The sequence below is a fragment of the Netta rufina genome (genome assembly GCF_964035555.1).
Source record: "Netta rufina genome assembly, chromosome: Z".
Taxonomy (NCBI): domain Eukaryota; kingdom Metazoa; phylum Chordata; class Aves; order Anseriformes; family Anatidae; genus Netta; species Netta rufina.
The window spans coordinates 27,950,340-27,965,250 of NC_140126.1; the positions used below are offsets into that span (position 1 = coordinate 27,950,340).

The 14,911-nt window shown below is 38.7% G+C and overlaps 1 protein-coding gene across 1 annotated transcript in view; it reads right to left on the reverse strand.

The window, feature by feature from the left end:
- The window catches only part of PTPRD (protein tyrosine phosphatase receptor type D), a gene marked incomplete at its 3' end in the record, with an annotated part of 401,990 nt that overhangs the window by 135,880 nt on the left and 251,199 nt on the right, over window positions 1-14,911 (reverse strand). Inside the window, exons 9-11 of the mRNA XM_084305402.1 lie at window positions 13,931-14,512; window positions 2,754-2,887; window positions 1,322-1,466 (exon numbers count right to left, since the gene is read on the reverse strand). Coding sequence (XP_084161528.1) covers window positions 1,322-1,466; window positions 2,754-2,887; window positions 13,931-14,512 — 861 coding nt within the window. The remainder of the gene's footprint in view (window positions 1-1,321; window positions 1,467-2,753; window positions 2,888-13,930; window positions 14,513-14,911) is intronic.

Below are 14,911 nucleotides of genomic sequence, written 5' to 3' on the forward strand. Positions count from 1 at the left end.
AATGGCAATGTGCTTATAGGCAGAACACACAACCTTGGCTCCTAAATGTTTATTGTTTAAGCATAATTTAGGCAATTTTCACCCAATATGGCGTAAGAGCATGAGCATTCTAAGTAGCTGAAATGGCTCCAGGAGCCAATAAATACCCTTTTCCATATTAAATTATTGATTTTGTATTATTGAGGTCAAAACTGGCATTGTTACTAGTCTTCTGTTACACGGTAGTCTTTTATGTTTATTCAAATAGCTTAGAAATGCTGCAGAAGCACACTTAGCTTTGGTTAAACTTAAGCTCTACAGTACTACATCTCCTGTTACATTAACTATTAATAATTATATAACTATCAAATAATGATTATATAATCATATCTATTACAGACCGCAAATTAAAAAGAAAATCATGCCAACTGAGAATCTGATTTTTTTTTTTTTTAAATAATGCTGCTTTAAGAAATGGTAATTTAATGAAAAACAAACTAAAATAGAATTGCAATAAGTTTTCAAATCATACAGTATAAACTGTTAGGAATGAATAACTTATTCAGCAAACACAGTCATTCTGGATATCATCCTTGCATACCTGGTTGTTTTAGTTAAGTATTAATTTAAATATTGTAAAATAAATCCAAATTTTTGCATAATATTTGCACAGAAATGTGATGAGCTTATTGACATTGTTTCCATAAGAATGCAGTCAGAAAAAATATTTACACTGGCATCAATAATGACTGAACATTTAAAAAAGCCCAGATAAAAAATCTCTAACCTAAGAGATTTACTAACTAACTCTCTAATCAGAGTAGTTACCTATTGAAGTAACTATCAAAGTAGTTACTATAGAAGAGGTATAAGGAAATTTTTGATACAGTCAGAAACATTCAAATTGGCCCACTCTGCAGCATTTTTTACTATGAGGATATGCTACTGGAGCAACCTAGTATTACATGAAATCTTTAGAGTAAGCAGGTGGTATTTTATGGGTGGAGGAATGTTCCTCATCTATACTTATTGCACAATAAAATATAATATGCTATTATCCCTATTATAACAACAACAACTAATTATGACAGCAAAGTATTGTATCCTTAGACACTGGCTTTCTGTAAGTCTTTACAGAATCTTTTTCGGAAGCTATGGAAAAGACACACATATTAGTTATTCACAGTATTTTAGACATATTTTTTTTTATGTATTAAGGTTCATAAATGCTATGTTTTGTACCATTCTGTTTTCTTGTCTTGCTGTCTCTGTTGGCTATTTATATGAATCTATTTGACAAATATAACATAATAGATTAAAGTTAGCAAGGAAAGACACCTACTTGACTGCATGGTTCTTGCTGAGATTTCTGCTGTTGAAGCACCCAAACCTTGTGGAGAACGTGCAGCTAGACGAAACAAGTACAAGCTGTTTGGCTTCAAGCCTTGTAGGCGATAAGATGTGGTAGGCTCAGTGGAAACCCGTTGCTACAGGTAAGGAATGAGAGTCAGATGTCAAGATTACTATTCAGTAAGAGACTTAGAGACTCTGAATTGCATATCAACATATGCAATATGTTGTCCACAGAAGAAATGCTTTTATACTCTGATGATAACCTATCTCACAAAATTGTAACATATAAATTCAAGAAAAAAAAAAAAAGAACTGAAACAGAACAAACCCAAAATGAATACATTACTTTTAACAAATACATGTTAAAGAATTATTTTTTTTTTAAAGCAGACAGCTTAGAGGGTTAAACTCAGAACCAGAAATATTTTTGACTATTTGAATAAGTAATAAGTGTGTATAAATCATAAAAGGATCTTAAGACAATAACACACAAACAAAGCCTTGTCATGACAGTGACAGCCCCACATGACAGTGAAGTCCAGATATCTGTTATGAGAATAATCTTAGATTTTAGGAAAACCTGTAATTAAGCTGGCGTTCAAAATCTTAAGAAACAAATTATTCCAATTGTAAGGTATTAAACAGCGGCCTGCATCTCAAGCTGAAATACAGATCTGCCCCACAGTCCACAAAGCATGTTTGTACATTCACTGTGTATGTGTGGACCTGTCATAAACTCAGCTGAAGCATCAGCAATGAGATGATGATACAGCACAAATCAATGAAGTTGACACTCTCCTCTGAGACTGACAGTTTCTTTTTTGTTTTATTTATTTATTTATTTATTTTCTGGGACATCTGGCAATACCACATGGTTTTGATATTAGATGTAAGAATGTTTTTTTCTACACTAACAGCACTGAGGCTCTCAAACTCAACATTCTTTATGAAACAATGGTATAGAAAAAGCCCATAGTAGCTTTTTATCTTTAGAGAGAGAGAAAAAAGATTACTGAAAGGTAATAAGCTTCTTCCATGGTGGCAAATAGATATTCTCTAAGGCTGAAAATAGGCTGCAAAGTGCAAGTGCAAAAAAAAAAAAAAAGTAAATCAGTAACTCTATAACATTCAACAAAACACCTCTACTTCCAAGCCTTTGTGGAGGAACAGACTTGGAGAGATCAGTATCATCAGAAACTGGATGCAATATCCATGTGAACACCTGTGAACAACAACAAATTTCCTTTGGTAGTAACCATCAAGGTATTTTTGGTTTACACATTTGAAATCAAATAGGCTCACTGCTGGGATTAACAAACTGTTTAAAATCAAGGCTTTCATACTGAAGAAAGTGACCAATGGTAGCATTTACAACTAACTCATTAAAAAGTACTTAAAAGATGTATAATATTTTCTCTTACCTCTTCCCCATGCTCCCCATCTTTGTAAACTAGTTCATAGCTGGAAATAGTATCAGAGCGTGGAGGTGTCCAGGAAAGTAATATGCTCGTTTCAGACTCAGGTTCTGCCTTGAAGTTCAACGGCTGTCCAGGCACTAAAGAAAAAAGATTTTAGTAGTGTTTCCAATTGTTTATCTGGCTATTTAAACACATATCATTAAAACCCTTTAAATTGTTATCTGAATATTTCACATAATATTACTTTCATTGAATTTACTGTTTTAAACAGATTGATTAACTGTGTTTTGAAATAAATTAATCTGAACTCGGAAAAAGAACAAAGTTTTAATTTGCACATCACAAATTATCAAGGATTTCAAGCAAATGCCTCACAGTGCAAATAATATACAAAGAGCTGAAATATAGTTGAAAGAAGCTTGGTGTTGAACACCAGCAAGTTTGTAATGTGTGAAATGGCAAGTGTGTGTGTGTGGGTGTGTGTGTGTGTGTGGAGGTCTATACAAGCATTATGTGGGAAATGCTAGTATTACCCAAGATAGGATAGAATATTCAATAACACAGTATTAAAATCATGACATGTGTTTCCAATTCTGAAAAAGGGTTGCTTAACTCACAACTAAGATGCTAAACACATCTTGCTCTCTAAGAATACTGGATGATTTAACTACCCAAAGAAATCACAACCTACTGAAGAGGTCTTCATTAAGTGACATTTTTCCACACTTTTAATGACTGGGATTTTTATCAATACATCTGGATTTCTAGTGGCAACACTTTCTAATTGCAAGAACTAAAAATGTAACTTTGATTTTGGTAGTAAAGAACATTGTGTTTTAAAACCATGTGTAATGGTTGCAGTAATTACCTAAGCTAAATGTTTTGTTCTCATTTACTTCTTCATATCTACACTAAATATTAAAGTTATTATTATAACTGGAAAACTTATTATGACTGGGAAAAGATGGTAAAATATATCCTTTCACTGGAATGTATACAATCATTGTGGCGTACAAGTTCTAAAACATTAGTTTCAGTTAATAATGATGCTGATAATGCATCAAACAGTCTTACACACCACGTCTATATTTTCAAGAATAAAATGTGTCATGTCCTTATTGTTGAATAAAAAAAAAAAAAAAGAGATACAATTCTTAGCACATATTGAGAACAGCTGTGACAACTACAGTGTGATAATAATTGCCTCACAAGTCACTTTTCAGGGTAGATTTTTATTATAATATTACAAGTACATTTCTTCTGTATAGTAAGAGACTTAAAAATATCACTAAGTAACTGGTAGAAATAATTTGTGACTGTAATTCTTATCTCCCACAGACTTCTGCAGAATGTCACTATGTAGATTAAAAATACCCTTGTGTATGTGGTAGAAGTTTGATATCTAACCTTTAAACAGACAGATAACCTGTCAACATAAAGTGCATATTCAGTCTGTGTGGAGCTTGCAATTCCCTACAATTCACACTTTCATTTGAGAAATAGGAAAAAATAGAAGAAATGTGTAGAAAAATATTGCCTATTTCTATGGGAATGAGTGAGAATCTCTTCACAATCTCTTCACAGAAAGAAAGATAGGTAAGAGTAATCAGTAATTTTTCTAAAATATCCCTTGTGTAAGAAGAGAACATTTCTGCATACTACAAAGTAAATAATAATAATAATAATAATAATAATAATAATAATAATAATAATAATAAAATAGGAAAATATCATAAAGTCATAGAATATCTTGACCTGGAAAAGACACACAAGGATCATTAAGTCCAGTTCCTGGCTCCCTACACGAACAACCAAAAATCAAACATCATATTTCTGAGAATCCTGTCCAAATGCTTCTTGAAATCTGTTAGGCTTGGTGTTGTGACCATTTCCCTAGGGAGCCTGTTGCAGTGCACAACCACCGTCATTGTGAAGAAGTTTTAGCTAATATCCAATATGAACCACAATCTGATGGAGCTTCATGCCATTCCCTCATGTCCTATTGCTAGTCATCAGAGAGAAGAGATCAGTGCCTCCCCCTGCATTACCCTTCATGAGGACGTTGTAGACTGCAGCAAGGTCTCCTCTCAGTCTTCGCTAGGCTGAAAACCAAGTGACTTCAACTGCTCCTCATCAATCTTGCCCTATAGACCTTTCAGCATCTTTGTTGCCTTCCTTTGGACATTCTCTAATAGTTTGATGTACTTTGTATATTGTGGCAACCAAAAATGTACACAGTACTTGAGGTAAGGCTGCACCAGAGTAGAGCAATACAATCATACATTCATCAAATGGCTTGAGTGAGAAGGGACCTTAAAGGTCACCTAGTTCCAAGGTTCCTGTCATTTGGAAGGGATGCCTTTCACTGGATCAGGTTGCACAAAGCCTCATCTGACTTGTCGAAACCTCTAGGGATTGAGAGTCCAGTGCCTCACCACCCTCTGAGTAAAGAATTTCCTCCTGACTTCTAATTTAAATCTCCCCTCTTTCAGTTTAAAGCCATTCCCCCTTCTCCTGTCACTATCTGCTTATATATAAAGTCACTCTTCATCTTTTTTATAAGCTCACTCTAAGTATGTAAGTATTTTCTTCTCCAGGCTGAACATCCCCATCTTGTTCAGCCTTTCTTTGTAGGAGGAGTGCTCCATCGCTTTAATCACCTTCATAGCCTCCCTCTGGACTCACTCTAACAGGTCCACATCTTTCTTATTTTGGGGACCCCAGACCTGGATGTAGTACTCCCAGTGGGGCCTCACAAGGGTAGAGGACAACCATTCACTCAATCTGCTGGCTACTCCTGTGTTGATGCAGCCCAGGACACAGTTGGCCTTCTGGGCTGCAAGCATGAACTTCTGGCTCATGTTGAGCTTTTCATCCATCAGAACCCCCAAGTCCTTCTCTGCAAGGCTGTTCTCAATGACTTCTCCCAGTCTGTATTTATGTCTGGGATTGCCCTGGTCCAGGTGCAGCATTTTGGACTTGGACTTGCTGAACCTCATTAGGTTCATGTGAGCCCACTTCTTCAAGGGACTTGTGAGGTCCCTTTGGATGATATCCCTTCCATCTGTTGCATCAACTGCACCACTCAGCTTGGTTTAATATGCAAACTTGCTGAGGGTACACTCAATCCCACTGTCTACACCATTTATAAAGATATTAAACAGCACCAGTCCCAAAACAGATCCTCAAGGGACACCAGCTTCCATCACCAGCCTCCACCTGGATATAGAGCTGTTGAACACAACTCTCTTTATGTGGTCACCCAGCTAAATCCTTGTACTCTGAGTAGTCCACTCTTAAAATCCATCTCTCTCCAATTTAGAGATCAGGATATCATGTGGGACCATGTTGAAGGCTTTACAGAAGTTCAGGTAGATGGTATTGTTCAGTCTTCCATTGTCAGCTGATGCAGTCACTCCATCCCAAAGGCCACCAGGTCAGACATTTGTCCTTGATGAAACAGTGCTGACTGTCTCAGATCACCTCCTTGTCTTGCATGTACCTTAACATTGCTTCCAGGAGGATCTGTTCCATGATCTTGCCAGGCATAGTGGTGAGGCTCACCAGTCTGTAGTTCTCTGTGTCTTTCTTTCTACCCTTTTTAAAAATGGGAGATAAGTTTTCCTCTTTCCAGTCACTAGGAACTTCTCCGGAGTGGCAGGACTTTTCAAGTATGATGGAGAGTGGCTTGGTAGCTGTGTCCAATGGTTCCCTCAGGACCCTGGGATTCATGTCATTGACTTGTACCTGTTCATTTCCATCAGGTGGTCAGACCTACTATTTGCTTAAAGTGGGAGGGATTTTGTTCCCCCAACCACTACTTAGAGGTTCAAGAACTTGAGAGAGGTGGGAAGCCTGACGGCGACTATCACTTCCTTCAGCTGGCTTGCAATTCTGTTTTTGATTTACTCCAGGATACAGTTGTCCATTTTGGTTGCCAGGGCACACTGTGGACTCAAATTCAATTTGTCATCTACCAGAACTTCCAGATCCCTTTCTGCTGGGCCTTCTTTCTCCAGCCTCTCATCTACTAATCTGTACATCCACAGTGGCCCTGTCCTAGGTTCAGAATCCCATGATTTCTCTTGTTAAACGTCACACAGCTGGTAATTGCCCAGCCCTCTAATTTGTCAAGATCTCTCTGCAAGGCTCTTCTAACTTTGAGGGAGTCAGTGTCTCCTCTCTGTTTAGTGTTACCTGGAAATTTAGTATACCTTCAGGTCCTTAATTCAAGTAATTTATTAAAAAATTAAAGAAAAATGGCCCTGAAATGGAGCCCATCCTGTGCATGATATCTACTTCAGTGGCCTCGAGGGAGGGATGGAGGGCACATGTGCCAAGTCTGCAGATGGCATCAAGCTGGAGCGGGATAGTCAATATAGTCAAGGGCCATGCTGCTCTTAAGAGGGAGCTGAAAAGTGGGGAGGAAGTGGCTGATGGGACATGGCATTCAGCAAGAAAGAGGCTGAGCCCTGGCCTGGGAAGGCAGAGCCCTGCAGGGACAGAAGCTGAGGCTGGTGTGGCTCTGGGGTAACTCAGAGGGATGGCTCTGCAGGGAGCAAGCTGAACAGTTCCCAGTGATGCACTTTGGCAGCAATGAGGGCAAGACAGTCGGTGTGAGCAGGACATCGGCTTGAGAGCCAGGGGAGGGCAGGGGTCGTCCCCACTGTTTAGAGCTTGTCAGTGTACGGTCATCTGCATACTGCATCTGGTTTGGGACCTCCAACAGAAAAAGGATGTTGATAAAAATGGACAAATTTAATAAACAACCAGTAAGAAGAGGCTGTGGGACTCCAGCCAGTTCAGCCAGGAGAAGATGTGGCTTTGGTAGCACGCAGCAGCAGCCCCAGCACCAGCAGGAAAGTAGAGAGGGGACACAGGCGGTCTCTGCATAGTAGTGTGCACGAGGAGGGCAAGAGGCAGCAGCATAAACTGAGACACAAGATGCTCAGGCTGGAGACAAGGAGAAAGAAGCCTTTTTACTACCAGGACAGTAGTGACGGTAGTGATCAGGGCCCAGGGAGGCTGGGCAGTCTCTGGCCAGGGGCGTTTCACTCCCTGGCTGAGTGAAGCCCTGAACAGCCTGAGCCCCAGCTAAGCCTGCTGGGGGAGGGGGGAAATGACACATGACACGACAATGACACTGGACACCTCCCCTCCTGCCAGCACCAGCAGTACCCTGAGGATACTACAGTCTTTGTATCATCATCTATGCTTTATGATAATAAATATGGCAGCAGTTGGAAAATAAAGGGTATTCCCTGTCTCTCTGTAGTAATACATTTTAAGATCCTCATCTTCCAAATCTTTTCAAAAACAGGTCTGCTACTTGCTATAATTCTATAAGACAAAAGAATGGTTAATTGGACTGTACCAAATATTGTTTATTGAAACAATAACTTATGTAAAACCTAGTTATCCTTGATATTTTATAGCCACATTTTTGCAAATCTGAAGCTGAAAAACATCAAGAGAAAAAAAGAAGTGACAGGGAATCTGAATGGCTCCAAACAGATTGAGAAGATAAGGAAGAAGGGAAAAAAAAAACATATTTACAGAAACTTAACAAACTATATCACTGATACATTCTGTGGGGAACCTAATACTTAATTCAAAGAAAAAGTAGCAGATAAGAAAGTGATATAATAACTTTTAAACTATTAAGTATTTATGCCTGGAATACACAGCACCTGTTAAAAAAAAAAAATATATATATATATATCTTCGGTGGTGTCTGGAAACTAAATGAAGCTGGAGGAGCTTACAGAACATACTGGTATAATCAAGCCACAAAATGGAGTTTTCTTATATGAGTGTTCTCTCAGTACAGTCTTTTTCTGCTTTGAGGTCAGTGTAGTCTACAAATGTATACTAAAAGCCATAACTTCCCTGTGCAGCAAGCATGCCTTTTATTTCTCAATTCTACAAAGTGTGTTGTCACTAGGAGACTAGTATTGTGGAGTTTCATGTATTCATGAAAGAAATATCTGGCAAAGTAGCAAGCTTATTACAACAGAGAACCGCATTTCTTTGCTAGTGACTACCTTCCTCTGAACTTCTAATCATTCTTCTTAAGCTAATGCTTTGTTTATGTGCCCTGCAAGTCAGATACTTGACCTTCTCACTACTGTCCTTTTCTCTATGATCAAAAGCTTGATATTTATAACTGCAATAATCCTTAGTCTTCAATCCACAGCCAATCCTTGTTTTAAAGCTAGCAATATGTTTTATTCTTCAATTTTCACATTTAAATAAGCATACATTTTGCAGTATACATCCAGATATATCTGGAATATTTTTCAGTCTCTCTTTCTCCACTAATTCACTACCTAACAGACCGTGGTCAAGAAGCATTCAGACAATGCTCTCGTTGGTTTAATTTTTATGTAGTCTTGTGTGGAGCCAGGAGTTGGACTCTGTGATTCTTGTGGGTTCTTTGTAACTTGGGTTATTCTATGATTCTATTAACTTGTCTAAAGTTCAGAAGATTTTCTGCTACACAGAAGCTAATGTATATTGCTCAGAGAGTACATATACTGCTGATCAGTTTTAGGAAAGAAAGAAGTATGAGAAGTTTCATAAGAAATGTGTCCAGAACAGCTAAATGGAGACAAACCAACACAGTTTTTGTTTTCAGATGAAGATAAAGGATAATAAATATTTTTATACTAAAGCTTACACAGTTAATTCTTTGTTCTAAAACTTGGTCTTTGTAATTCAATTTACCTAAATAATACACTTGTCCTGATTCCATCCTCAATAGAATCAAATCCTTTGACCCATAATGATATATAAGTACTTTCTTAGGAGTAGATTTTGGAACTGAGTTTCTCTTAATGTGAAAGGCTCAGCTCTACAGCTCTCTTCTGATGACTAATTCCTTAAAATGGTGTCTTGATAGTGAAGAAAACACTGCTGCTTTTGCCCACAATTGGGCAAAAGAACAGGGCTTTTCCACAAATGTTAGGCAGAATACTTAAACCTGAAATTGAATGTAAAACTTTTTTTTTTTATGTTTGTTTTTCTGATAAATATTTCTTTCTTTTTCCCACAAATTACATGTTCCTAGTTAATATTTTAATTAGAAATTCAATTTGCAATTTTAATAAAGTTTCTGCTGACCAGCAAAGTGAGAAGACATTCACAGAGCCCTTTCAAGGAATCACTATGCTGTACTAACAAACAGAAGACTCTCATAAACAGGCTTTTAAAAAATTCTTCAATTTTTACAGTCATCCTCCAAAGATCCAAAGTTCAGGAACGTTTTGAAGGAAATCGAACTATCAAAGGCTGTAAACCACAGCTATCATTCAATTTTTTATTTTTTATTTTTTGGATAATGCATAAAGGTTAAGCTGCATATTTACCATTTTCCATTAACAATTTATTTATTTATTTATTTTCATGTTACATGTGTAACTTATTTGGCACATGTATATTTATGTGGATGTCTATCAGCCTGAGAGACTTAAACCAAAACAATCATATTCAGGTTTAGATTACAACAAATCTGGTAGAAAAGGGCATCATATTCTGCAGTGCTAACTGAAGAGAAATTGCCAGCTAGAATGATGGGTGAATCACGTTTTTTAAAGAAACATAGCATTGGAGCACTTCACTAGACTTTCTTGTATGTTTATCTCTTATGGCTTCAAATATTCACATTCTTTATGGACAAGTATCAGTGCTTAAAAATGCTGCCTGTGTACCACATTTTTGTTTTTCTTTCAATTTTCAACATTGTCTTACATAAACAATGTCAAGTCAACTCCATTACAAAGTTGAAAACGTGTATTGAGACTCCCTCCTGCACTGTTAACATTGTCATAATTTCTTCAGATTACAACAATAATCAGAAACAGATGGGCATGTTTAATGGCAAGTTCTTTAAAGGTTTTAATAAACACAGCTTTTCTGAAATGACATCAACAAGTAATGTAACTGGGCCGGTCCAGCCGAGTCTCACTGTTCATTATTTCAGTTGCTTCACCCTTCCCTGGAGAAACAACCAACAAACCCTTCCCGATATAAAGAAGTTTATGATTATAAATGAAAATACAGACAAGGAGTTCACTAAAAGTGTTTTGCATATGAATTCTAAAAGCAGACTAATGCCAATATAAATACTAGTTTCTAAATAAATAAATAAAATTTAAATACAAAAGACAAAATTAAAATATGGTGTACATTTGCATATGTGTACAAGCAAGCTGTGCAGCACATGCAGCAGGCAAGATATGACATGGTTGCCACAACTGAAATGTATTGGGATCACTCCCATGACTGGAGTGCTGCAATGTCTGGCTATAGGATCTTCAGAAGGGACAGGCAGCACAGAAGGGGTGGTGGTGTGGCTCTCTGTATTAAAGAAGGTTTTGATGCTGTGGAACTCGAGACTAGGAATGATAAGGTTGAGTCCCTATGGGTTAGGATCAGCAAGAAGGCCAACAAGGGAAGCATCGTGGTGGGGGTCTATTACCGACTGCCGAACCAGGATGAGGAGATGAATGAGGCAGCTGACAGAAGTTGCAAAATCGTCAGCGCTTGTTCTTGTGGGGGACTTCAACTTCTCAGACATATCCTGGAAGCACATCACAGCCCAGACAAAGCAGTCTAGGTGGTTTCTGGAGAGCATAGAAGATAGTTTCCTGACACAGCTGTTAGTGAGCCTACCAGGGGAGGTGCAACGCTGAACATTCTATTCACACACAGCAAAGGCTAGCTGGAGATGTGGTGGGCAGTAGCTGTCTTGGTCAGAGTGACCATGAAATAGTAGAGTTCTCTATTCTTGGAGAAGACAGAAGGGGACCAGTAAGGCTGCTGTACTGGACTTCCAGAGGGCACACTTTGAGCTGTTCAGGACACTGGCTGGCAGAGTCCCTTGGAAGGGAGTTCTGAAGGGCAGAGGAGTCCAGGAAAGCTGGGCACTCTTCAAGAAGGAAATCTTAATGGCTGAGTGGTCTGTCCCCACGTGCCCAAAGACAAGCTGGTGTGGGAAAAGACCGGCCTGACTGAACAGAGAGTTGTGGCTAGACCTTAAGAAAAAAAAAAAAAAGGATTATGATCTTTGGAAAAGAGGGCGGGCCACTCAGAAGGATTATAAGAATGTTGTAAGGCTGTGCAGGGACAAATTTAGAAAGGCCAAAGCTCATCTGGAGCTCAATCTGACTACTGCTGTTGAAGATAACAGAAAATATTTTTCTAAATACATCAATAGAAAATGGAGGACTAAGGAGAATCTCCATCCTTTACTGGATGCGGGGGGGAACAGTGACAAGAGATGAGGAAAAGGCTGAGGTGCTTAATGCCTTCTTTGCGTCTTTAGTGGCAAAACCAGTTGTTCTCCGGATACCCAGCTCAGTACCTTGAGCTGGTGGAAGGGGATGGGGAGCAGAATGTGGCCCTCACTATCTATGAGGAAATGACTGGTAACCTGCTATGGCACTTAGATGTACGCAAGTCGATGGGGACAGATAGGATCCACGTGAAGGTACTGAGAGAACTGGCGGAGGAACTGGCCAAACCGCTTTCCGTCATTTATCAACAGTCCTGGCTATCAGGGAAGGTCCCAGTCGACTGGCTGCTAGCAAATGTGATGCCCATATACAAGAAGGGCTAGAGGGTAGACCCGGGGAACTATAGGCCTGTTAGTTTGACCTCAGTGCCAGGGAAGCTCATGGGGCAGAGTATCTTGAGTGTCATCACACGGCACTTGCAGAGCAAGAGGCAATCAGGTCCAGTCAACATGAGTTTACGAAAGGCAGGTCCGGCTTGACGAACCTCATCTCCTGATGAGAGAACCTCATCTCCTGATGAGGAGAGGCTGAGGGAGCTGGGATTGTTCAGTCTGGAGAAGAGGAGGCTCAAGGGTGACCTTATCGCTCTCTAGAAGTACATTAAAGGAGGCTGTAGCGAAGTGGGTGTTGGTCTATTCTCCCACGTGCCTGGTGACAGGATGAGGGGGAAGGGGCTAAAGTTGCACCAAGGGAGGTTTAGGTTGGATATTAGGAAGAACTTCTTTACTGAAAGGGTTGTTAGGCATTGGAATGGGCTACCCAGGAAAGTGGTTAGACAATTCTGTGATTCTGTGTGATTCTGTGTTATAGTCACCATCCCTGGAGTTCTTTAAAAAGCGTTTCTATGTTGAACTTAGTGATATGGTTTAGTGGAGGACTTGTTAGTGTTAGGTCAGAGGTTGAACTAGATGATCTTGGAGGTCTCTTCCAACCTAGATGATTCTTTGACTCTGTAACATTTTAATGCTCAAGTAGGTCTAGAAAAGTTATTTTAGTAACTTCTCAGCTGAGAATCTGAAGAGTAACACTTAGACTTTTGTGTGACATAATGCATACAATGGTCCACAGAAACAGTTCGATGTCTGTTTTTCATTAAGTGTGCACTAGTGTCTACTTTGAATTAACAGATTTGCATACAGAACTAAAAGCTGTAACCAATGGAACTGTCTTAAGTTATGATTAGAGGTGCATTTTTTAACAATTTGAGGTAAGATACAATTCTTCAACAAGAAACATTCTGGTAGTAAAAAATTCAAGTGTGTTACATAATATTTCTAGGTAATCAATGACCTACAGTAATACTTCATACAGCTTTCTCTAAAAACTAGAAAAAGTGAGCTTTTATTTCTTATTGCTACAATAAATCACTGTCTGCAGTGTAGCTCCACCAGAACTTCTGGCTTCTGATTTCAAAAAAATTGTCTGCAATGATTTGCTTGCTTGCCTGCTTTCCTTTGCTAATAAAAATAATTAATGGATTTAAAATTCCTGTGCAGAACCAAAACAACACAACTGTAAACATAAAATGAGAAATTGGTGACCTTGGGGATTACTCTTTTTAGGGACAGGTTGGATTTGTCTTGATAAATTCAAAGTGTAGAGAACTGTTTGCCTGTTACTACACAAAGGTTGATGTTTTGTGAATGCTTTCAAGTATGAGGGGATAATTTCTTTTCTTCAGTGGTAATTTGAACTGTGTGGAAATTAAAATAAAAATTACTGTAGAAATAGCTATCTGTTAAAGTTGCCTGGATAAACTGTGGCAATCCTTAAAACTTCTCCCCCCCCCCCCCCCCAACATTTTCGTGATCAAGTCTTTGCTCTGCAAAATTTCTTCTTTTCATTTTTTTTTTCCCTCACAAATTCTCTTTACTGCTGGCTTACCTCCTGTTTGAGTGATGACTTGAATGTCACTAGAAAGTGGTCCATCCCCAACAGAAGTAAAAGCAAGAACCTTCACAGAGTATGTTTTCTGGGGCACCAGATTCCCAATAGTGGTAATATGGCTGTCAGCCACATTGTGCTTCATCCAGCTGTTGACATGTTGAGTAGGATCCATGGTGTAATAAACTCTGTAACCTTGTATTTGTCCATTAGGTTCCTCAGGTTCTTCCCACTGTACCAAAATGGTGGTAGAGCTCAACATACGGGCCTGTACATTGCGTGGTGCACTTGAAGGTGCTTGCTCTGAAGTCCTTGTTGACACAGGTTCACTGGGTGGCCCTCGCCCAATGTTATTTACAGCAACTACCCGAAATTCATACTCTGAATATGGACTTAGGCCAGCCACACTATAGCGTGTTGTGGCAACCCCATCAATTTCCTTATATGGCTCCTCAGAGTTTTTGGGTTTATGTTGGATTATGTAGTAAGAAACTGGTTCAGGGTTTCCAGAATCCCAAGTCAATGTTATGCTTGTTGCTGTGCTTTCTGTCACCACAGGTGTTCCAGGAGGTCTGGGTAAGGCTAAGGATAAATATCAAAAAATGCAGTTAGCCCTGTGTAACAGCAGACCTTAATAATTACGTTATGAGATTTAAAAAACCAACCAACCAACCAACCAAACAAAAAATCAGGAAATTTGGAATAGAGAGAACATGTGATTTGTTCAGCATGAGCTTTTGGCAATTAAGATTATCTCCAGAAACTTATCAGAAACATCTCAAGTTCTGTAGTAAAAGGTTTATTGACATAAAGCAACAATACTGACTTTTATGGTAAGTTCCTTAAGCAGATGACCATTAAAGACTAATTTTCAGTAATTTTTGGAACCTCTGGCACCCACTACTCAATTAACATGGTACTTGGACACCCAGCAACTCCAAAAATCAAACAACTGGTTCTTAAGAGTTACTGCTATTGACA